General features: G+C 41.7%; 1 protein-coding gene across 1 annotated transcript in view; it reads right to left on the bottom strand.

Annotated features, from left to right (window-relative positions):
* Positions 1-6,628: 6,628 nt before the first annotated feature.
* Positions 6,629-25,985, bottom strand: part of LOC139539841 (solute carrier family 66 member 2-like) — a 107,744-nt gene continuing 88,387 nt past the window's right edge. Inside the window, exon 5 of the mRNA XM_071343179.1 lies at positions 6,629-9,708. Coding sequence (XP_071199280.1) covers positions 9,534-9,708 — 175 coding nt within the window. The 3' untranslated portion in view covers positions 6,629-9,533. The remainder of the gene's footprint in view (positions 9,709-25,985) is intronic.

Here is a 25,985-nt window from a genome sequence, read left to right on the forward strand (position 1 = left end):
TGTAACTGTTTTAACGTCATCATTGGCCTCTGAGGGAAATCCCTGAGCAGTTTCTTTCCTCTCCGGCAACTGAGTTAGGAAGGATGCCTGTATCTTTGTAGTGCCTTAGAGTATTGATACACCATCCAAAGTGTAATTTATAACGTCACCATGTGTAAAGGGATATTCAATGTCTGTTTTTTAATTTTTTACCCATCTACCAATAGGTGCCCTTCTTTGCGAGGCATTGGAAAACCTCATTGGTCTTTGTGTTTGACTTTGTGTTTTAAATTCACTGCTTGACAGAGGGACCTCTGAGGGTACAGAGATGAGGTAGTCATTCAAAAATCATGTTGAGCACTCTTATTTCACACAGAGTGAGTCCATGAAAGTTATTATGTGACTTGCTAAGCACATTTGTACTCCTGAACATATTTAGGCTTTCCATAACAAAGGGATTGAATACTTACTGACTCAAGACATTTCAGCTTTTCATGTTTAATTCATTTTTTAAATTGTATCAAAAAACATAATTCCACTTTGACATTATGGGGTATTGTGTGTAGGCCAATTACACAGAAACTAAATTTAATCCATTTTCTAATTCAGGCTGTAACACAACAAAATGTGGAAAAAGTCAAGGGGTGTGAATACTTTCTGAAGGCACTGTAGGCCCAAAAAACTTAACCATCTACAAAATACATATATAGATGGACTTCTGTCACATTAAAACAACAAATAAAGTTTCCTCAAAAACTGAAGAGAGTTGCACCATCGGAGCAGCATTGATTCCCTCTTTCCTGTGTGTATCAGAGTGGTTAATTATTCACACTTGGGATAAAAGGGCCATAAAGGGTGAGTAATACTGGAGAAAATATGTCTCTTTTTAGCAAAACCCAGGTGAGGGGAGGAAAATCTCCTCCCACCTTCTGTCTAGTGTGTGTGTGTGTGTGTGTGAGTGTGTGTGTGTTGCATGCCCACGTGCATTCCCTAAAATGTATGTGTGTTGCAGTCATTCTAGCCTATCAAAAAAGGAGAAAAGTCACACGGGATGAGATAGTGGAAAAAGAGAGTCTGACCGTTTAAAGAGAGAGTACTGCATAGATGGACATCAGGCATGTCTGATATCGTAGCTAGCGGGAGGTTAGGTGGGGTAGGCAGGGATGGGGAGTGGTGTAAAATTCCTGGGCTAAAGCCCCTGTCTGGCCCGCTGTGTTCCGCAGGTGTTAGGGAGCAGGTGGCCACCGAGATGACAGGCGACCTGCTCCCTAAAGCAGGGCAGGGCCCTTCAGTGGCATCCTGCAAACAGAGGAGAATAAAACCCTACTTACAATAGCAGACTATTTTATCCTACATGCCAGCTGTGCCTGTCAGCCCTACAGTGTTGTGGTTGGGATTCAATCTAAAATTGATGCACTGCAGTCCTACTGTATAGTTTGGGTTTAGGGTGAGGTGAGGTGCTTTGTGACAGCAGTCACACCAAACATGCTTAGTAAAATAATGCAGTGGTGGGAGAGGGGCAACCTAGACATCCCTCTTCTCACTGATTGGCTGTTACTGTGACTTTGAGCCACAGTGCGAAGACACTGGATGATTAAGTCTGTGGATGGAGAGAGTGTGTTCAGATGACAAAGTTAGTGTCAGGGAAGACTTCTGAGACATTATCTTTTCTAAAGGAGTACTATTTTTTTAATATATCAAAACACTATTTATATAAAACAGAATTGTTTATTGCGATAATTAAATGTTTTGAGTCTATTTTAATTTCTTTCACTTTGAAAAAGAGGAGTTGTGTAGATCTATAGGAAAAGGTGAAGAAGTGTGAAGACTTTCACTAGCGACCTTATGTAGGAGCATGCAATTGTAATCCCGCCCCCATGAAGGTAATTTCCATATTATTCTTTTAATATAAATAATCCAATTATCAATATAAAAAATGTGAATTGTTGTTATCGATAAATACTTTTTTTTAAATGTGAAAATATCTAGAATTTTTATTTCACTTTGGAAAAGAGGAGTAAATTGTGTAGATCTACAGAAAAAATGTAATTCCTTTTTAGATTACATTTTAAGGCAGCAAAATGTGAAGACTGCAAGGGGTGTGTAGACTTTCACTAGCGACTGTATGCTTAGTAAAATAATGCAGTGGTGGGAGAGGGGCAACCTAGACATCCCTCTTCTCACTGATTGGCTGTTACTGTGACTTTGAGCCACAGTGCGAAGACACTGAATGATTAAGTCTGTGGATGGAGAGAGTGTGTTCAGATGACAAAGTTAGTGTCAGGGTAGACTTCAGAGACATTATCTTTTCTAAAAGAGTACGTGTGAGACATTTTTTTATCAATATTATTTTGATGACATTTTAAGGCAGCTAAATGTGAAGACTGCAAGGGGTGTGTAGACTTTCACTAGCGACTGTATGTAGGAGCATGTAATCCCGCCCCCATGAAGGTCATTATCATATATTTTTTTATATAAAAAATGACACTTTTAAAATAAAAAATAAAATTATTGATGTAAAAAATGTTATGTTAATATGTTAATGTTATATGTTAATATGGCTATTCATACATAGCCACAATATACTGTACACAAAGTCCAACACTGAACTGAACTGTCACAGACCTGTCACATTGTCACAGAGGACACACTCAAATATGATTTGATTGGAAGCCTGTCAGTAGTATTCAATTAATATTCTATTTCAATATACCATTAACTTGATGTAAGTTAAGAGCACAGAAATGAAATTGCCTATCCATCGTTACTAACAAACATGCTCCCAATGCATTAACTACAAAGGACCTGCTCTAAAGAACCAAATCATGTTAACTACATCTTAGTATGTTTCCTCTTGGGACCAGAAACATCAGAGGGAAGAGTGAAGGGGGAACTGCCTTTTCAATACAAATGACACACAGTATGCCATAATTATTGACACGTCATTGTTACAGAGGTTAAAGCAAGGCAGTGTTTGTGTGTGTGTGTGTGTGTGTGTTAGATAGGTAGCATGTGCAATTATTCTCCATTAGCGAGAGGTGTATAAGGGGGTAAAAAGACCACTTTGGCATTGGGCACGTGAAGAGTTCAGGAGTTTTCCCAGCAAGCCCTTGACACCGTCCCATGCCAGTTTCTCAGGGCTATAGAAGAGAGGACATCTCAAGAGCATCACCAACATTTGTGCATCACATGATTCCTGGCACTGGCAGAATCCTACTGATCAAACCCAAAATACACAGCGGTAAATTATCAGACAAATATTCACAGCCAACCCCTCTGTTCCTTTACCTCCCTGGTCCCACAGTAAGGGTGTTTGGATCCTATTGACTGTGACAGCCATGACTCTCAGGAATTTCCCTGCTTCCCGTTTGAGTGAAATACTCACAGCCTGGTGATGGTTATGACCCATATCAGTTACATTGATATATGCATCACCACCATGCTCAAATTCCTAAACTGCTCTTTTTTTATTACAGGGGGAGAATTGTGCAGCAGAGGGAGGCCTGTGCTGCATCATAAACTTATAAAGTGCATGAATGGGAGTTATAATTACCTGAGAGCAGAAATAGGTCCTGTACCAGATTAATATTCCGCACATCACAATGGAGTCACAGTGGTATGTTTAACCACCCGATTAGAGGTTGTTCAATTTGAATTTGAATTTATGAAAAATAATTGGAATCTGTGGGAGAGAAATTGGAATTGATTAAAATGTTACACAAAAACTGAAACACAATGGAATGGAGTCTACTGGGAATCACTGAAATTGACCTCAATCTAATTCAGGGCTAATTGCTTAGGGGATGCATTTATGAGGCGTTGACATGGCGTATGAAGGAGAAAAGCCTTGGTGGTCTCTCCTCTTCAGGGAAAATCTCTACTGAGCAGATGAAGGAGTGGAGCACAGTGTGAGGGTTTCAGCAAGAGCAACTTCCCTGTCTGCTAAGATTGCTGCTCTACTTTGTCTTTGCAGGGAGAAACAGCTGGTGTGCGTGGATCGACGCGTGACCTTTCATACCAACGAGGAAAAAAGAGCAGCGAAAGCTAAAGTAATAAGGAGAATAATGCATGGCTTCCACCTCCCCTTGAATCCTGGAAACTTATGGGAAACAACCCCAACGTTCCAGTCAGGCGAGCAGCTGCAGTCCAGTGACAGGGCAGATATTTCACCCTCTCTCTCCCAGCCTCTCGCATGGCCCTTCTCATTACACTAACATATTGAGTCATTTAGCCCGGGCCCAGAGAGAGGGGCACTTAGGAAGGTTTAAATGTATGACTCCTGTGCTTTTCTACCTCCCCACATCCACTGTGTCTGCCCACGTCATTCATTACCCAGGGCCAGGCAGTAATGGGTTATTAAGGGGTGGTTGGCCTGGTAAATAAATGGTAGATGGTGGGATCTTCAGGTTATTACAGAGTTAATGCCTGGAGGAGTGAACATGAAATGGGGAACGGCGATGGAGAAGACAGCCTTGTTCGTCACATAACTTCATAGACAATTTGATTTGAGTTGATGGCCTGGAGAAGAGTCGCCTGCAGAATGTGTTGCATGACAAAATACTTCTGCATTATCCTGATGACTCAAACTAAATTGTTCCACTGCTCTGTTGTTCGCTACATACTTTAGTCTGAGACTGCCATCATTGAAGTAGTTTGTTATGATGAGGTGCACAAGGGTCATTATACGAAACAAATTAATCTCTAACCAATCAGAGTATCAAAGCCAATGACACATGGTCAAATCGCCACTTTACCAACGTGTGTTCTGGTTCTGGCCCAACTCATCAGTTTCTGTACCAATCAGACGTCCCCGAATGTGTTTACATTCGGTGAAGGTTCGGGTAGGTACTCAAATCCAGACTCATTCTGGAGAGGAAACTAATGTTGTGGGCGTGGCGGAGCGTTTGGCCTGAGCAAGGAGTCTGAGTAGCCAGGCAACTACTACATTTCGCTTCCCATATCTAGTGTTGAGGTAATCTCTAAGTCCTTGATTTCCTTTCAGAGTAGAAAGAGCAGTATCTTAGCCCCAAGCCACATCTCTCCAATCAAAAAACCACATCCACCCGTCACTAAGTCTTGTTTTGCTTAGCTGTTTACTTCCATCTTGCTTACTGACTCGGACACAACAGCAATGTCCTCTTGAAATATGACACATCTAGCCTTTTTCTGTGATAAATACACACTGCACTCTGGGAGCCTACGTTTTCTGTGGGACACCACCTGTAACAGCCAGTTAATACAAACATAAATCTCTACACAGAAGATTATTTTTCCACTCCAAAACTTAATCTCAGACGGGAAAAATAGTAGTGAATGGGTGGCCAGAAATAAACTGGTCCTGAACATCTCTAAAACTAAAAGCATTGTATTTGGGACAAATCATTCCTTAAGTTCTAGACCTCAGCTGAATCTGGTAAACAAGGTGTGGCTGTTGAACAAGTTGAGGAGACTAAATTACTTGGCCTTACCTTAGATTGTAAACTGTCATGGTCAAAACATATTGATTCAATGGTTGTAAAGATGACACCACACTCCAAAAAGCAAGTTCTGCAGGCTCTAGTTTTGTCTATTCTTGATTATTGTCCAGTCGTGTGGTCCAGTGCAGCAAGGAAAGACCTAGTTAAGCTTCAGCTGGCCCAGAACAGAGCGGCACATTTTGCTCTTCATTGTAATCAGAGGGCTGATATAAATACTATGCATGCCAGTCTCTCTTGGCTAAGAGTTGAGGAGAGACTGACTGCATCACTTCTTCTTTTTACATGTGTTGAAAATTCCAAATTGTTTGCATAATCAACATGCACACAGCTCTGACACACACACATTTACACCATCAGACATGCTACCAGGGGTCTTTTCACAATCCCCAAATCCAGAACAAATTCAAGAAAGTGTACAGTATTATATAGAGACATTATTGCATATTGCTCAAATGAGCAGCAAACCTGGTTTAAAAAACAGATAAAGCAACACCCCCTATTTGACCTTCATAGTTTGTGTGTATGTATTGATATGTAGGCTACGTGTGCCTTTTTAAAATTTATATAGTTCTGTTCTTGAGCTGTTCTTGTCTATTAATGTTCTGTATTATGTCATGTTTCATGTTTTATGTGGACCCCAGGAAGAGTAACTGCTGCTTTTGCAAAGGTAATGGGGATCCTAATAAAATATCAAATACCCCTATCCCACCCTGCACACCTCGGCCCAGAGTCAAGGATGATTACCCAGCATTGACAATGTGACACAGCATCATTAATGGCTGAGCCTGTCTAGAAGTGCGGAACATGTAGAATATTAGAAAGGAGAGACATATCTCATCTGTAATCTAGAGACTCTCCCTCCCTCAGGTTTTAATATTTCATGTTCTACCAATCTCCTCCTGGACATACGGTCCCCCTGGACCTCCTCTACATAGACCTATAGGGAGCTATGGTAATACATTACCCAGGAGTGGAGAAGAAGCTTCTTAATGAATATTCATCTCCCAGTTCATCTGCACCATGACAGGGAGAAGAGGCTTGGAATATAGGATTTGAACAGTGTTTCACAGGCAGGTATTCCTACTCTCATCAAACCGACACAAATAAATACTTGGCCGTCGCCTCACTCTGTACACACATCACCTTACAGAAATCTGACAAATGACCAGGTGTTGCTATGAATGGTTTATAAGAACGAATGTTTGGGTAAATACAAGCATTTCCTAGATACACACTTTAATTTTATTTCCTACAACAGACTTTGGTAAATTTGACCACTTGGACAGTAACTGATCTTACAACAAAACACATTTATATATTATTTCCTATGTAGTTTTAGCTTTGGCATAGCTCACGATTTTGAAAGTACATCTTTTGATGTTAAAACTTAAAACAGTGTTTATCCATGCAGATATCTCATCTGTAAAACATTTTTTACAACCAAACTGTAATTACAGCACCGTTTGATAAAAGTCTTGAGATGTGTCTTTTTTGGGAACATTTTGACAGTAGCTGACATCCACACAAAGCACATAGTTTATATCTATGTGGACATATCACAAAACATATCTAAAAACAATGAATATACTTTCAGTATGTTTGAAGTTTAAAGGCAAAAACATATACTCTATAAAGAGTTGTTTGATAGATTGTCATTGGAAGGGTTATCCTCATTTTCTGGGGAATACAAGGCTGGCTAGCCGGACCCAGTATATTAAACATAGGGAGGAACACATTAACACACAGACAATCTGAGCTTATGGGAAAACATCACAAGAAAGCAACTGATAGGATACAGACGCAATAAGAAAACAACACAAGAAGCCTTCTTGTACTAACTGACTATAATATGGCAATATACGAATGATGATAAATAATGTCATTGTTTTTGCCAAGTATACTTATAAACAATAAAACCATGTGAACATAGAGGTCATAAAAATGTAGAATCAAATCATTTGGGGATTGGGGGTAGGTTTTGGTCGTGTTCCCCTGCTTAGATATTGCATGCATCAACCAGTGTTTTCATGCCAAGTCATTGACTGTGTCATCGACTGACAGATTGCTATAATATATGATGTGGTTAGCTGATACATATAATACCTTTCCAGGCGTTGTAAGACCTGGCGGCGTCAGCAACACCTTGGCAGAGGAACACGCCCATTCGTTAGATTTGAGTATGGTCCTTTAAGCTACCTAAATGAACACCTCTTGAAATGAATAGAATTCAAGCCAAGCCTACATTTATTTTCTTTATCTGGAGGATGGCATCACACACTTTTTACAGGCAATCTACAGGTAACTGCCAAAATAATGGAAACACTTGAGTAAATGAGGGATACAAAGCATATTGAAAGCAGGTGCCTAAACACAGGTGTGGGTCCTGTATAGAAATGCTGGGCAGGCCATTATTTTGGCTACCATGGCTATTCTCCCTTAGGATGACAATGCACCCATCCACAGTGCACAAGTGGTCACTGAATGGTTTGATGAGCATGAAAACGATGTAAACCATATGCCATGGACATCTTAGTCCCCAGATCTCAACCCAATTTAACACTTATGGGAGATTCTGGAGCAGTGCCTGAGACAGCATTTTCCACCACCATCAAAACACCAAATTATGTAATTTCTCGAGGAAGAATGGTGTCGCATCCCTCGAATAGAGTTCAAGACACTTGTTGAATCTATGCCAAGGTGCATTGAAGCTGTTCTGGCTCGTGGTGTCCCAACGCCATATTAAAACACTTTTTGGAGGTGTTTCCTTTATTACCTGTATCTGCCCTGGATTTCAGCTTCACACTGCCAAGCAGAGGCAGGAAGGGCTGTCAGCTACTGATGGGAAACCTAACGGGGCGGGGGTCTTTCTGCATGCTGTGCAAACATTAGCCACGCAAATTATTGTCACAGTCTCAGCCCTGGGAGGCCACAGCCACATATAGACTGGCCATGCATAAAGGTCACATCTGAGGAAGACAGGCAGGCAGGCACAGACGTTCATTCAGCTGATCATCCATCTATCTCTTTCTTCATTCCAGCATGGTCTCTATAGCGATAAACCATTTAGGAGGACTGTGATGGTCATGACTGGTGTCAAATGAGAGAAAACTAAATGTCCCTCTGATGACAATAAAGCTGTTCCCAACCAAAAGACACAGCTCAGTCATCTCAGATAGCTCTCAGTAAAACTAAACAGCATGAAATTGACGACCGACACTGATGTGACCACAGACTAAATGAGCCGGGAAGTCTCCATTATTTTCTCTCTAAATGACCAGACTCAGAATACCATAACAACTTATTCTACAATGTTCCCTCACAACTGACCATTGAAACGTCTTCAGTATGGCAGGAGTACTCGTTAGCAAAGCTTAAAGGAAAAATCCAAGACTAACAGTATGTTTTAATGGATCCTTATATAATTGTGCTGTATGTGGGTGATAAGACAGAATGGAGAATTGTTGATTTAGATAGCTGTGATACCAAGTATCCAATTTTGCAATACAGTTCATTCTCCTTTCCCTCTGAGTCAAAGGCAGTTCTTCCTGGTGAGTAGAAACCTCCCGTCTGTGATGGTAAGACAAAGCATATATAAACTGTCCAGAAATAGCTGTTTTAGAGAGATGAATGTGGCCCATGCTTCCTGTAGATATACTGTAATGTGTACATTCTGTGGCGTTTCCCTGCTCCTAAGTGTCACGAATGCCCATGGCGACACACACTGACAAACACATACATATGTCTATATTTAATCTTAAAAACACAATGGAGTCACCCACACACACAAAATGTCCCCACTTGTCCAAATTTTGTCTTTGTTTTACTATCCTTGTTAGGACTTCTGGTCCCTACAAGGATAGTAAAAGCAAATACACATTTACACGCACACAAACACACAGTGCATGGCTGCTCTGCTACCGATCAGTAACTACCACAAAAAATGACCCATGAAAACAAATAAATAGCCTCAAAGAGAAAAACACACACTCTCTGGTATTCTCTATCTAATAAAAAAAATAGACATGTAAGGCACAAGTTTTGATTAAGAGCATGTGTGTATGAGAAGGTTATGAGGGTTCAGCCCAGTTTGACTCCGATGTCCTGTCCATAGTAAAGCACCTGCAGCAGGATGGCTACGTCGATAAGGATCTGGACGGCCCCACACACCCAGAACTGAAACGGGCTGTCATTCATTACAAAGTATGCCGTCTTGAAGATGTCTCCAGCAGTCCACAGCAGCACCATCTTCACACTAATAAAAGAGAGATAAGGAGCGAGAAAGAGGTAAATACATATGAATTCAATCTTTTTGACAGCATCCCTCCTTTTGATTTAAAAACCCTGTATTCAAGAGCATGTTGTCTCAACCGATGGCGGGCACAACACAACAACTTCAGATTATATAAAATAGGGTTTAAGCTACAACATATGCAAATATTTAAAACATTTGATCATTGACGTTTAAGGTTAAAAAAATTATTTTCAATACAAAAGATAGTTCAACAACACTGTTTGTAAGCTTTTTAACTAGATCAATGTCAACCGTTTATCTTTTCCAGTGATGAAGACATGGATGTCTCATGGTATGGTGAGTATGCAAAATAGGTCAACTTTGAGCACCTTCATCTCTTGTTTTGGCATTCAGGTCCAAAAAGTCACTCTCTGAGCCCTTCTACAATGGGCAAATATGTATGGAAGGTTTCATTCAAATCAAAAGGGGTGCTGTCAAAAAGTGACTGAATTCAAATGGATTTACCCAAATAGGAAATATGTAGCAAGGTATGCAAGAGAGACATTTTATTTTCCAAGATCCACATTTGGGAAAACCACATCTGTTGTATACACGTACAGACAGGCACAGCAACAAGCTGATACCAGGACTCAACAGTATCACTGTTTCATAAGTACAGTCTGAAATCAGTATACAACAATGTCTGAGAGTAGGAAAATAGAACAGAAGATAAACAATCAATAAACAGAGTAAATCGGCCAGCATAACAATGATTGATCAGGCAGAGCGCTGCCTAGACATCTGCAATGCAGGTTAATACCCTCAAGAGGAGCACAGTAGCCATCTCCATATGAGTTTAGAGCTCAGCCAATAGTCTAACTTCCCTAAAGTTAGAGTAAAACTTTTTAAAGAACGTTTTGAGTGAGAATGATTACCATCGTAACAGAGAATGTGACAGGGTTGAACTGAAGACAGACTGCTGAACAGCTTTCCCCCCTCCACCTCCTCCTCCTCTCTCTCTCTCTCCCTTTCCTCAGGCCATTTCCATCCCACCGGTATTCATGCAAAAATTAGTTTATTCATTTCATTTGAGCTGGGCAGAGTAGAGGAGAGTAGAACAGGAGAGGCCTGGGAATGGGTGTGGGACTATCAGTCAACTGTCAGTTCTGAGGATAACACAGAGAACAACTTCAGCACGTCATTAAGTTCAGAGTGGCCAATGAGTCTATCACAGGACAGAACAACTCTAATGAACACAGGGAATGGCTGCCTATCCTTGAGCTCTATCCTTGAGCTCTCCTTGAGCTCTCCTTGCCCATGTCAACTCATCTCTCTTCCCATGAGCCCGAGTGTAACGAATGATCCATTATCACTGAACAATACTACGTTGGCAATTGGTACAGCCCGGTGACATGATACAAACACATTATTATGATTGGGGTACAATGAGGACAAGGTGAGGTTGCAGCTTCGACTGGCCAATCACTGGGTTGTTATAGAGCTGTATAGGGTGAGAACATGTGTATGTTCACATGAGGTGTGTATGGGGTGAAATAAGGATGAGTGCATGTGTATGTGTACACATCTATAGCATACACATATGATGTGAGTTTGTATACAGACCAGGAAGAAAAATTTCACTGCGTAATAAGGTGTACAGTAGGTCAGCATACGTCAGTCTTCACTTTAGAGGTAGTTGTATGAGTGTGAGGAGAAACTCATATCTTGCTACATCAATGGACAAAGGATGACTCGAATGTCCTCCTTAACCAATTCAAGTCACATTTTACTGACATACAGTATATGTGAATAGGCTACAGTACACTCTTGGAAAAAAGGGTTCCAAAATGCGACTGCCCTCATTTTGGTTCCAGGTAAAACACTTTTTGGTTCCAGGTAGAACCATTTTGGGTTCCATGTAGAACCCTCTGTGGAAAGGGTTCTACATGGAACCCAAAACAATTATACTTTGAACTAACAAGGGTTCTTCAAAGGGTTCTCCTATGGGGACAGCCAAAAAAACCTTTTAGGTTCCAGATATAACCTTTTTTTTTTAAAGAATGTACATGTGCTTTTGAACAAAGACGGAATGGGAGCTATGCTCAATGATGGACATGATCTCTCTCTCTGAGCTGCTATTCCACAGGGAAATCCAGTCCTTTTGATTGACTAAAACATTCCTGTTTGAATTCATTTTTAGAATGTGTCCTCTACCGCACAAGAGAGTTCTCCAGCAGAACCCCTCCCACTAATCCCAAGCACTTTAATGTTAGCTTTTTACCATTTCCCCCTCTTTTTTTTCTCCTGCCTGCCCCAAGTCCTCTGCTAATTTCATTGCTCCAGAGACTGCAAACATCATTAACGAGGTAATTAACAGGGGCAGGTCATCTGTACAAGAGCAGCCCCAACAGCAGCGCATCAGAATAGAGACAAAATGGCACTTTAAAGGTCGTTAATCTCATGCACAGAACACACCTCCACTTAAACTCATGCTGTCATACACTAGCCACACCATTCAACTTCTGGGCTGCGTTCAGTACGTTTTTACATTCTGGAACATTTAATTGAAAAAAGGGAGGGGTTGGGTTGTGAGTTGGGGAATGCTGTCAGCATGGCCACAGCCCTTTAAATAAGTCACTCATTGCTTCAAGCCACACCTTTCCACACCCACCAAACGGGAGTAAACATACCTCAAAGTCTGTTCAAGAACGTAAAAGAAAGTTTGGGGGAAACGTGTCATTCAGTACAACAAATTCCACAACATAGCAAACATTCAAGCAAACTGAACGCACTTCTGGTCTCCATCCTTCTTACTCATGACTCTACCTTTCTCCCCCCCTCTCTCTCACATGCACACACACACACTCTTACACATGTCATTTGTTCGGTGAATCAACAGCAGATGAAGGAAATACTGAGTAAACAATTGAGCGGGGTCTTGGGTGGCCTTTGTAGGGAGGAGAAGTAATTATGGCATCGATTAGAAAACTGACACGCTGTTTCTCAACCTGGGCCCCCCACTAACGCTGTCCAACGTGAGTCCGGACAATTCCCCCATTGATCCCATCTAACCTGACACCTTCATCTACCCTAAGTCGCAGAGCATAGCAGAGGGAACAGAGAGTGAAGGAAGGACGAACAGAGAGAAAATGTGTGTGAGAGAGAGTGAGATTATCTCTTATTAGACACCAAATCACCCTATACACCACTTCACCAGATGCAGAGGGAACAGGAGGATATACTGTAGTGGTGCAGATGCCGGGGAGGATAGTTGCAGAATAAAAAGTGACAGAGAGCCAGTTGGAGGGAGAGTGTGAATGAGGTGAGGATGGGTGTACTGATAGGTATCTGGCTCCGGCAGTGATTGTGCGCTGTATTGAGCGAGAGCTGTCAGGCCTCCATTTGGCTTTTCTTACAGAGGCTTGGAACACAGATGGAGCATCTGAAAGGTTGCTGACTGCGGCGGCACTAAGAGTGCAGAAAGTGACATTTACAGTGAACTCCTCCTGAACCATCAGAGGAGTTAGACCACCTGAACATTATTCCCCTCAGCTCCTCCCCTTCATCACTACTCTCCTCCCTTCTTCTCTTCTTCTCTCCCGCCCTGCATGAGGGCTCATCTGTTCCCTCCTTTCTGAGTCTCTGAGCTAATTACTGTACTGACAGGGGAAGAGGAGAGGAAAGCAGATGAGAGAGGATGAGAGGTGGAGGAGGAGAGTGGAAGAAAGGAAAGGAAGGACAGGAGGGAAAGGGAAGAACAGGGGAGGAGAGGAGAGGGCGAGGAGAGAAGGCGAGAGGGAAAGGGAGAGGATGAGACATTAACACTCCTCACCTAAGGGACCCCATGTGGAGTATTCTGGGTGGGATACTATTAAGGCATCTGCATACTAGTTTCGGTTTGCTCCTAGCAGAACTCGGCTAGGCGAAGTGAACTTCATTGCCTTGCATAATCAAGAATTCTGTCATTAATGTTGACGTCTTAGTCTATGATGTTTGATGCAGTATTTCTCAAGTGAAAAAATGTGCATGAAAACAAGTCGTTTGCCATTGAATGACGACAAACACTTCATTAAAGAATCCATACTGTTGACCAATCACAGACGAAGGGGCGTAGACTTCGGCTACCGAACTTTAGGCAGTGGGCCGTAGCGAGCTATCTGATTTAGTTTAATTGATGATTGATCTGTTTCTTTCTTTCTTTATATTTATTTCACGTTTTTTTAACCAGGTAGGCCAGTTGAGATCAAGTTCTCATTTACAACTGCGACCTGGACAAGATAAAGCAAAGCTGTGCGACACAAACAACAACACAGAGTTATACATGGAATAAACAAACATGCAGTCAATAATACAATAGAAAAAGTCTATATAGAGGGTGTGCAAATGAGGTAGGATAAGGGAGGTAAGGCACTAAATAGGCCTTAGTGGCGAAAAATAGCAATATAGCAATTAAACACTGGAATGATAGATGTGCAGAAGATGAGTGCGTACGTAGAGATACTGGGGTGCAGAGGAGCAAAATACATGAAGAAAATAACAGTATGGGGATGAGGTAGTTGGATGGGCTATTTACAGATGGGCTATGTACAGGTGCAGTGATCTGTGAGCTGCTCTGACAGCTGGTGCTTAAAGTTAGTGAGGGAGATATGAGTCTCCAGCTTCAGTGATTTTTGTAATTCGTTCCAGTCATTGGCAGCAGAGAACTGGAAGGAAAGGCAGCCAAAGGAGGAATTGGCTTTGGGGGTGACCAGTGAAATATACCTGCTGGAGCGCGTGCTACGGGTGGGTGCTGCTATGGTGACCAGTGAGCTGAGATAAGGCAGGGCTTTACCTAGCAGAGACTTATAGATGACCTGGAGCCAGTGGGTTTGGCGATGAATATGAATCGAGGGCCAGCCAACGAGAGCATACAGGTCGCAGTGGTGGGTAGTATATGGGGCTTTGGTGAAAAAACGGATGGCACTGTGATAGACTGCATCCAATTTGCTGAGTAGAGTGTTGGAGGCTATTTTGTAAATGACATCGCCGAAGTCAAGGATCGGTGGGATAGTCAGTTTTACGAGGGTATGTTTGGCAGCATGAGTGAAGGACGCTTTCTGTGAAATAGGAAGCCAATTCTTGATTTAGTTTTGGATTGGAGATGGTTAATGTGAGTCTGGAAGGAGAGTTTACAGTCTAACCAGACACCGATGTATTTGTAGTTGTCCATATATTCTAAGTCAGAATCGTCCAGAGTAGTGATGCTGGACAGGCGGGCAGGTGTGGGCAGTGATCGGTTGAAGAGCATGCATTTAGTTTGACTTGCATTTAAGAGCAGTTGGAGGCCATGGAAGGAGAGTTGTATGGCACTGAAGCTCGTCTGGAGGTTAGTTAACACAGTGTCCAAATAAGGGCCAGAAGTATACAGAATGGTGTCGTCTGCGTAGAGGTGGATCAGAGAATCACCAGCAGCAAGAGCAACATCATTGATGGATACAGAGAAAAGAGTCGGCCCGAGAATTTAACCCTATGGCACCCCCATAGAGACTGCCAGAGGTCCGGACAACAGGCCCTCCGATTTGACACACTGAACTCTATCTGAGAAGTAGTTGGTGAACCAGGCGAGGCAGTCATTTGAGAAACCAAGGCTGTTGAGTCTAGAGACTGCCAGAGGTCCGGACAACAGGCCCTCCGATTTGACACACTGAACTCTATCTGAGAAGTAGTTGGTGAACCAGGCGAGGCAGTCATTTGAGAAACCAAGGCTGTTGAGTCTGCCGATAAGAATGTGGTGATTGACAGAGTCGAAAGCCTTGGCCAGGTTGATGAATACAGCTGCACAGTATTGTCTCTTATCGATGGCGGTTATTATATAGTTTAGGACCTTGAGCGTGGCTGAGGTGCACCCATGACCAGCTCGGAAACCAGATTGCATAGCGCAGAAGGTATTGTGGGATTCGAAATGGTGGGTGATCTGTTTGTTAACTTGGCTTTCGAAGACCTTAGAAAGGCAGGGCAGGGTAGATATAGGTCTGTAGCAGTTTGGGTCTAGAGTGTTTCCCCCTTTGAAGAGGGGGATGACCGCGGCAGCTTTCCAACCTTTGGGGATCTCAGACAATACGAAAGAGAGGTTGAACAGGCTAGTAATAGGGGTTGCAACAATTTCTGCAGATAATTTTAAAAAGAGAGGGTCCAGATTGTCTAGCCCGGTTGATTTGTAGGGGTCCAGATTTTGCAGCTCTTTCAGAACACCAGCTGTCTGGATTTGGGTGAAGGAGAAATGGGGTAGGCTTGGGCAAGTTGCTGTGGGGGGTGCAGGGCTGTTGACCGGGGTAGGGGTAGCCAGGTTTAAAGCTTGGCCAGCCGTAGAAAAATGCTTATTGAAATTCTCAATTATCTTGGATTTATCGGTGGTGACAGTGTTTCCATAACCTCAGTGCAGTGGGCAGCTGGGAGGAGGTGCTCTTATTCTCCCTGGACTTTACAGTGTCCCAGAACTTTTTGGAGTGTGTGCTACAGGATGCACATTTCTGTTTGAAAAAGCTAGTCTTTGCTTTCCTAGCTGCCTGTGTATATTGGTTCCTGACTTCCCTGAAAAGTTGCATATCGCGGGGGCTATTTGATGCTAATGCAGTACGCCACAGGATGTTTTTTGTGCTGGTCAAGGGCAGTCAGGTCTGGAGTGAACCAAGGGCTATATCTGTTCCTGGTTCTACATTTTTTGGATGGAGCATGCATATTTAAGATGGTGAGGAAAGCACTTTTAAAGAATAACCAGGCATCCTCTACTGACAGAATGAGGTCAATATCCTTCCAGGATACCCGGGCCAGGTCAATTAGAAAGGCCTGCTCGCTGAAGTGTTTTAGGAAGCGTTTGACAGTGATGAGGGGTGGTCGTTTGACCGCAGACCCATTACGAGCGCAGGCAAAGAGGCAGTGATCGCTGAGATCCTGGTTGAAGACAGCAGAGGTGTATTTGGAGGGCAGGTTGGTTAGGATGATATCTATGAGGGTGCCCGTGTTTATGGATTTAGGGTTGTACCTGGTAGGTTCATTGATCATTTATTTGAGATTGAGGGCATCAAGCTTATATTGTAGGATGGCCGGGGTGTTAAGCATGTCCCAGTTTAGGTCACCTAACAGCATGAGCTCTGAAGATAGATGGGGGCAATCAATTCACATATGGTGTCCAGGGCACAGTTGGGGGCAGAAGGTGGTCTATAGCAAGCGGCAACGGTGAGAGACTTGTTTCTGGATAAGTGGATTTTTTAAAGTAAAAGATCAAATTGATTGGGCACAGACCTGGATACTAAGGCTATGTCTGCAGTAGATTGCAACTCCGCCCCCTTTGGCAGTTCTATCTTGTCGGAAAATGTTATAGTTAGGGATGGACATTTCAGGGGTTTTGTTGGTCTTCCTAAACCAGGATTCAGCCAGGATTTAGATTCAGTTGGCAGAGTGTGTTAAAGCAGTGAATAAAACAAACTTAGGGAGGAGGCTTCTAATGTTATCATGCATGAAACCAAGGCTTTTACGGTTACAGAAGTCAACAAATGAGATCGCCTGGGGAATGGGATGGAGCTAGGCACTGCAGGGCCTGGATTAACCTCTACATCACCAGAGGAACAGAGGAGGAGTAGGATAAGGGTACAGCTAAAGGCTATAAGAACTGGTCGTCTAGTACGTTCGGAACGGAGAGTAAAAGGAGCAGGTTTCTGGGCACGGTAGAATAGATTCAAGCCATAATGGTAGTTTGTGAATGCAGTGAAGGTAAACCTATGCATTGAGTGACAATTGGAGAGATTTTGTCTCTAGAAACATAATGTAAACCAGGTGAGGTCACCGCATGTGTGGGAGGTGGAACTAAAGGGTTAGCTAAGGCATATTGAGCAGGGCTAGAGGCTCTACACTGAAATAAGACAATAATCACTAACCAAAACAGCTAGCTGCGATGATCTCAGTGAAACGGTTCAGATGTTGCGTTAGGAATCCGGAGTTATGGAGAAAAATAGTCCGGTTAGCTCTGGTTTGAATCGCACTGTGCAGACTGGCAAGAGTTGTCTGGGCTAAAGGTTAGCTGATGACCGCTAGCAGTTGCTAGCTGCTGTTGGGCGTTCCAGTTCAAAACTAAAGAAAATAGCAGATTCATACCACTATGTTAAAGTTGAGGTTAAGAAAAGCATTTTTTTAAACATATGTGAAGAAAAAAAATATTAAAAGATATATACACGGGACACGACAAGACGAAGACAAAGACGTCTGACTGCTACGCCATCTTGGAAATGATTGTTGAGGGAGGAGTTAGTTTTAACACATTGTGTATATTTATTTATTCTGAACACTTTTAAGTTTGTTGGCAATGTCAACTATTGCTTTTTGTTTTGAACTGTTATGGACAGGCAAACACTTCTGAGTACTAAACTGTAAACCGATCAAAACTCATGTACAATCCATGGTACTATTTCTGTTGATCACGTCACGTTATCCATACCTAAGGTAGTAGATAGCTGGTGACAGCTTGACGGAGAGATCTCAGTCCGACAAACTGCTATCAGGTAGTCTTTTTTATTTAGTAATAGAAAGCTGATACCATAAAGAAAGCTGTAAAATTACTCCCAACTTAGAACGCAGCAACCTTAGTAATGTACATGTAGCTAGCTTGCTAGTTAGCTAGCTAACAACATGTAGATCTGTTGCTAGCTAGCAGGAGAAGATAGCTTTATCACTAGCTAGCATGTCATTCCGGGACAAAAAACATTTTAGCTATCAGTTTATTCCAAGTAATAATTTAAGACTACAAAAATCTATAGGATAAGTAGTGTAAATCTAATACAGTCATCAAGGCAGGACCCACTAATTTTATTCATACTGACAAATAAGAAATGGCACATTATCCCTGTCAATAGATGGACTAGGATGATTGGAGAGCACCTTGCCTCAGACTGTCAGGATGTTCATTTTCCAGCTCACAAACTACATTCCTTTGTTGTGATGATTTCTTTCATTCGTTCTTGTCACTTTTGTCTCACATGATCTATTCAGGTCTCCTGTGTCCTGCACACATAGATCAACCTAATGCTATTCACCACGCATGGGCTGATTCACTCACCTGTGAGGAGAAACATCCTACTGCACTTTGAACTAGCCCTGCCATCACTATTTAGACATTGGGAACACATATGCATTTGCCTGTTGTCTTTTCTTTGTGGATTTTGTCTTACACAGTCTAGTGCATTTTAGAGTTGAAGAACCACTTACAATCGTCCCAATATCCAAACATTCCTACCAAGACGGCAGCTGAACCCGTGTGTCTCATGCACTTCGGTTTGTATGTTTGCAAGTGTTTTTTTTGTTATTATCATTCCAAATACAACGGTAATTTAAATAAATATAGTCAACAAGATACTTGGCTATATAAAATATTGTCCATCTGGTTGAAAGCCTCCTCTCATACCAAGCCTCCCCACACAAGCTTCTCCCAAGTGGGTGTGATAACGAGGTTACTCCCATGGCATGCTGCACTGGTTGGCCCTCACCTTTCAGTCTGTTGCCTCTGCTACTGACTACCCAGGCCTGCTCACCCCTGTCTGGTACATGTACCACTGCCAATTGCCCCCTTCATCCCGAGCTTCGCACAACTCCAGCACACATTTACACACACACACACACACACACACACACACACACACACACACACACACACACACACACACACACACACCACGGTATCTGATGCAAATTTGATCTTTAGCCTGTGGATTGTTAAAAATATATATTTATTAGGATCCCCATTAGCCAATGCCAATGGTAACAGCTAGTCTTACTGGGATCCAACACATAACGAAAAATACATTAGAGACAAAAGACAACAATTTATATATTTAAAAACAATAACATGGAGTGAGTGTGTGTGTGTGTGCATCCATCAGTTACACATACATGTCAGTACATACACACAAGTAGGTCACATGAGGGAGAGGCATTGTGCAGTGAGGTGCTGCTTTATTAGTTTTTTTTCTTCACTTGTGCTATATAAGATAGGGAGATAGGGAGTTCCATGTACTCATGGCTCTGGATAATACTGTACATTTCTTTGAATTTGTTCTGGATTTGGGGACTGTGAAAAGACCCTGGTGGCATATCTGGTGGAATGTGTGTGTGTCAGAGCTGTGTGTAAGTTGACTATGCAAACAATTTGGAATTTCCAACACAATGTTCTTATAAAAACAAGAAGTGATGCAGTCAGTCTCTCCTTAACTCTCAGCCAAGAGAGACTGGCATGCATAGTATTTATATCAGCCCTCTGATTACAATGAAGAGCAAGATGTGCCACTCTGTTTTGGTCCAGCTGCAGCTTAACTATTTCTTTCTTTGCAGCACTGGACCATATGACTGGACAATAATCAATATAAGATAAAACTACAGCCTGCAGGACTTGCTTTGTGGAGTGTGGTGTTGTCACGTCCTGACCATAGAAAGCTTTTATTTTCTATGGTAGAGTAGGTCAGAGGGTGACTGGGTGGTTGTTCTAGTTTATATTTTCTATGTGGGATTCTATGTTTGATTTTCTATGTTGGTGATTTGTATGATTCCCAATTAGAGGCAGCTGGTTATCGTTGTCTCTAATTGGGGATCATACTTAAGTATAATTTTTTCCACCTGTGGGTTATGGGATATTGTTTATGTTTAGTTGCCTGTTAGCACTGCATTGTCGTCACGGTTCGTTTATTCTTTTTTTTTGTTGTCTTCGCTTAAGTTTCACTTTATTCATTAAAATTATGTGGAACTCTACGTATGCTGCGCCTTGGTCCGACCATCATTATTATGAACAACGTGACAGGTGTCAAAATCAGAGCATCTCTTTATTACTGACAGACATCTCCCCATCTTTACAACCATTGGATCTATATGTTTTGACCATGACCGTTTACAATCTAAGGTAACACAAAGTAATTTAGTATCCTCAACTTGTTCAATAGCCACACCATTCATTACCAGATTCAGCTGAGGGATAGAAGTAAAGGAATGATTTGAACCAAATACAATGCTCTTGGTTTTAGAGATGTTCAGGACCAGTTAATTACTGGTCACTCATTCCAAAACAGACACTTTGTTAAGGGTTTCAGTGACTTCATTAACTGTGGTTGCTGATGCATATATATGGTTGAATCATCAGCATACAGTGGTTCCTCTTTTAAAGTTGCGAGCTTACACTGTGGGACTTAGAGGTACCCAGCGTCACGGCTTCATTGCTCCAGACCACCGCAAGGGGGAGTTTGAGCACTCATTATGCATTTGGGTCCCACGGTTTTTATATGACCAGTCATATCGAGTGGTTCCAATGATGAATTTGTCACGAGCCACCCGTCCCTGGTGACTTTCTTCAGCACAGATGGCTGACAAAACATTACAGTGGAAGCTAATTTAAGTAATTATAACGTCATAACGAGTCAAGGAAAACATTTACAGTTGAGAGGAATATGTTAGTTAATGTAGAGACATACAAAAATCGCTATTTAGCAAGTTTTTCAGTCATATTCAATACCAGGTGTATCAAACTCCATTCTTTGAATGATGTGTCTGCATGTATGTATTACAATTATACACTTCAACAGTGTTTACCACTCCTGGGACATCAATGATTACACATTGTAACTATGCAATAGACTAGAAACATGATTTAAGTAAAGGCTGATTTGTAATTCATATATACAGAATAAAAAAACAGAACATCCTGCCAGCATGCCCACAAGCGAGCCACTCAGGCGGAGAATGACACGTGGAAGAGAGCAAGAACGAGATGGGAGTAACAATCCAGGCTATTTGCTCTGAGACAGGCATAATAATGTAATGAAACAAGGAGGCAGCAGGTTTCGAACCCTCAACATTCTAGCCCGAAGTCCAGCACGCTATCGACTGTGCCCAAATGTTTTAATTGGGGTTGGGGCCGATTGTGGCTAAAAACACTTTATCAATTGGAATCTTTAATATGTGGAAAGGGTAAAAAGTATTATTACTAGTTTTTCACAAGCGTAGCAAGATGGGCTATTAGCTGAACAATAAACTATTCAACCTTTACTAAAGACTTGTCTAATAGCCAAGCTAGGTGTGAACCCCACCACCTTCCCCAACTTGCAACAAATCTTTCCACATCTACCTACACACGTATCTACCTACACATGGTTAATGTTCTGAAAAAAAAAAAATCTATATATATATATTGGTCATGGCTCCCGAGTGGCGCAGCGGTCTAAGGCACTGCATCTTGGTGCAAGAGGCTTTACTACAGTCCCTGGTTCAAATTCAGGCTGTATCACATCTGACCGTGATAGGGAGTGCCATAGGGCGGCGCACAATTGGGCCAGCATCATCCGGGTTTGGCCGGGGGAAAGGCCATCATTGTAAATAAGAATTTGTTCTTACCTGACTTGCCTAGTTAAATAAAGGTTAAATAAAATAAAAAAAACTGGTGGCAACCACAGCGCATTGAATAGGAGTTGAACAGTGGCTGGTGCTGAAAATATAGCTAACTTGTTATGCAAGTATTGCACACCAACATATGGAGAAAACCTACACCAGTCAAGCAATTCATTTCAACAATAATCTTCATTTTAATTTGACTTTACAAACAACAAGAGGGCTTATTTGGAGTCTATTTCTTTGGAGCCTAGACCTATATAACTTAACTGGCTGAGGTAGGCTATGAGGCTTAACAGCCTAATAAAAGTAGGATTTTTTAAATTAGGCCTACTTACAATTGTAACCGGTCTCCCTTCCGCACGACAAAGGGACTCTTTAGCTAAATAGCCCAATAATGTACTGCCGACCGTCACGTTCTACAGCTCCATATTTTCCGTTCCATCCTAATGGAAACCCAGAGGGTTTTTCGTTTTTCTTGGAATAGAAACGCCATAATATTAGTCAAATTAATTAAGCTAGTACCAGTCAAAAGTTTGGACACACCTACCATTTCCAGGATTTTTCTTTATTTTTACTATTTTCTACATTGTAGAATAATAGTGAAGACATCACAACTATGAAATAACACCAGTCTCCCGCGTGCTCCGCATTCTGTAGTACAGACATGGCCTGCTCTCCCTGGTAAGGAATTAGACACTTTCCCATGTTTACTACAGCATGTAGTATTAACATTTTATTAACATTTGGTTAATAAAATAATGATAAAAATACTCTTTCAAAATGCAGATTTGGATTTAGCAATAGATCCATAACGAATTATTATGGGAATAAATATCACTGATTTGCAGATATTGGAACAAAGTTGTCTAATGAAGGCAAACAATTTAGAATCCTCCAATCCTGTAGCCTACTCCCGACCGTCACGTTGTACAGTGCCATATTTTCCATTCCATCCTTACGGAAACCCTTGAGGGTTTCTTTTTTAGTTTTTCTCTGAATAGAAAAACAATAACATTAATCAAATTAATTAAGCCAAATTTCTTAAAATCAATCCCATATACTATGTTATTATAAAAAAGGTTTTAAATTCTCTGGTAATGACAATATGGAATACTATCAAATGCTTCTCAAAGATGCCATCTGGTGGTCAAACTAGCAATAACGTGCATTAACAGAAAAAATGGCTGACATAGATAACGTGCCACAGAATGCTGCAGCAGCCCACAAGGTTTGCCGCAGTATGACACAACTTTTACAGAAGGAACCACTGTACATGGACATACATGCTTTGTTTAATGCCAGTGGCAGGTAATTGATAAAAGAGAGTAAAGGGCCTAGAGAGCTGCCCTGCAGTACACCACACTTTACGTGTTGGACATTAGAGAAGCTTCCATTAAAGAAAACCCTCTGAATTAAATTAGATAGATAGCTCTGAATCCACAATATGACAGAGGTTAAAAAGCCATAACATAAGTTTTCTCAACAACAGTACAGGCTGCACTGAACAGCTACAGCTCCCACAATCTTCTTATTATGAATTTCTTTCAACCAATAATCAGTAATTTGTGTCAGTGCAGTACATGCCTTCTTTATAAGCATGCTGAAAGTCTGTTGTTAATTTGTTTAAAGAGAAATAGCATTGTATTTGGTCACAAACATACTTTTTTCCAACAGTTTGCTAAGAGCTGGCAGCAAGCTGATAGGTCTGCTTGCGGAATGACTTTGGCTTCCCTCCAGGCCTGAGGACAAAGACTTTCCTCTAGGCACAGATTAAAGATATGACAGGTAGGAGTGGATATAGAGTCAGCTTCCATCTTCAGTAGCTTTCCATCTAAGTTGTCAACGCCAGGTTTATCATTATTGGTTTGTCATTATTGATCATGTGGACCTTTATTCTGGAACTTGTATGAGGAACTTTCGACCTTGTTATTTTATTGTAGATTATGTACTGTAGTTTAGGCCTATTTGTGATTAGTGTGCATCCTCATAGGCCTATTATAAACAAACATATTGCTGTTGCTATTGAATACCTTTACACTTAGGATGATGCATTTAAGGCCCAATACCTCTTAAATGCGGAGAACTTTAAGTGCTTTTCCCATGTCCTGGAAGAAAAACGACCCTTGCCCCGCTATTGCACTGGAGAACTCTACGAGTTTTCCATATTCGACATGGGAGAAACCGCAGGCATGTCTCGATTGTTTACATGTGTCGATTGTTCTTTCGGTATTTGTCTCTGGACTGTACGCACCTTCTGAAATATATTGTGTTAAAGACTCTGGTTCCCCTGGACTATGGTTCTAGTATTGTTTGTGAATCCAAATGTTTGTAAATCCAAATGCTGTAAAATCCGATCTATTTTGCTAACAGGAAATGGGCAATCTAACCAAGGTCCTGATATTTCTACCTCATCTGAATTGAAATGTCAAAATGGTCTGAAGTTTCTGCATTTAAATGTAAGAAGTCTTCTACAGAATCTTGATTTTGGTAATATTTGGATAAAAACCACATACCCAAATGTATTTATGCTTTCTGAAATTTGGCAAAAAAATCTATCACTGACAAAGTCATTGGCATTGATGGTTACAATGTTTTTCAGACAGATCGCAAATCTAAGGGTGGTGGTGTTGCTATATACATAAAAGACAAGTTCTTGGTGACCATTCTGACTTCTGTTACCAAAGCCCAATTTGACAGTAGATCTGTCTTTGAATATAAATCTTTGTGCATCGTTGAATCTGGTTGTTTCCTATTGTTATAGACCCCCATCTGCTATTGCCGGCTCTCTGTGATAACAATTCAAAAATATAATCCAATGTCAAATCTGAATTCATGCTTATGTGTGACTTGAACCTAGACTGGTTGACATCCAACTCTGATCTACTCAATAATCTATGTAACACCTATAATCTTACTCAGATTGTCAACAGTGTAACAAGGTTGCATGCAAAGTGTCCTCAAATCCTCTTTGATCTTAATTTAACTAACACTACACATAATTGTAATGCTTCTGGTGTTTATACAAATTATATAAGTTATCACTGTGTATTTGACTGGCTTCATCAATGGGTGCATCAATGACATCGTCCCGGGGGTGGCCATGCGTGCATAACCCGACCAGGGGCCATGGATAGCAGGCAACATCCGCACTGAGCTAAAGTGTAGAGCTGCCACTTTCAAGGAGCGGGACTCCAACCCGGATGCTTAACAGAAATCCTGCTATGCCCTCAGAAGAACCATCAAACAGGCAAAGCCTCAATACAGGACTAAGATTGAATCTTACTACACTGGCTCCGACGCTCGTCGCATGTGGCAGGGCTTGCGAACTATTACAGACTACAAAGGGAAGCACAGCAGCGAGCTGCCCAGTGACACGAGCCTACCAGACAAGCTAAATTACTTCTATGCTCGCTTCGAGGCAAGCAACACTGAAGCATGCATGAAAGCATCAGATGTTCCGGACGACTGTGTGATCACGCTCTCCGTAGCTGATGAGTAAGACCTTTAAACAGGTCAACATTCACAAGGCCGATTACCAGGACGTGTACTCTGAGCATGAGCTGACCGACTGGCAAGTGTCTTCACTGACATTTTCAACCTGTCCCTGACTGAGTCTGTAATACCAACATGTTTCAAGCAGAACCACCATAGTCCCTGTGCCCAAGAACAATATGGTAATCTGCCTAAATGACTACCAACCTGTAGCACTCACATCTGTAGCCATGAAGTGCTTTGAGAGGTTGGTCATGGCTCAAATCAACACCATTATCCCAGAAACCCTGGGCCTGCTCTGGTTTGCCTCCCGCCCCAGTGGATCCACAGATGATGCACTCTCTATTGCACTCCGCACTGCCCTTTCCCACCTGGACAAAAGGAACACCTACGTGAGAATGCTATTC

Source organism: Salvelinus alpinus, chromosome 15, assembly GCF_045679555.1.
Source record: "Salvelinus alpinus chromosome 15, SLU_Salpinus.1, whole genome shotgun sequence".
Lineage (NCBI taxonomy): Eukaryota > Metazoa > Chordata > Actinopteri > Salmoniformes > Salmonidae > Salvelinus > Salvelinus alpinus.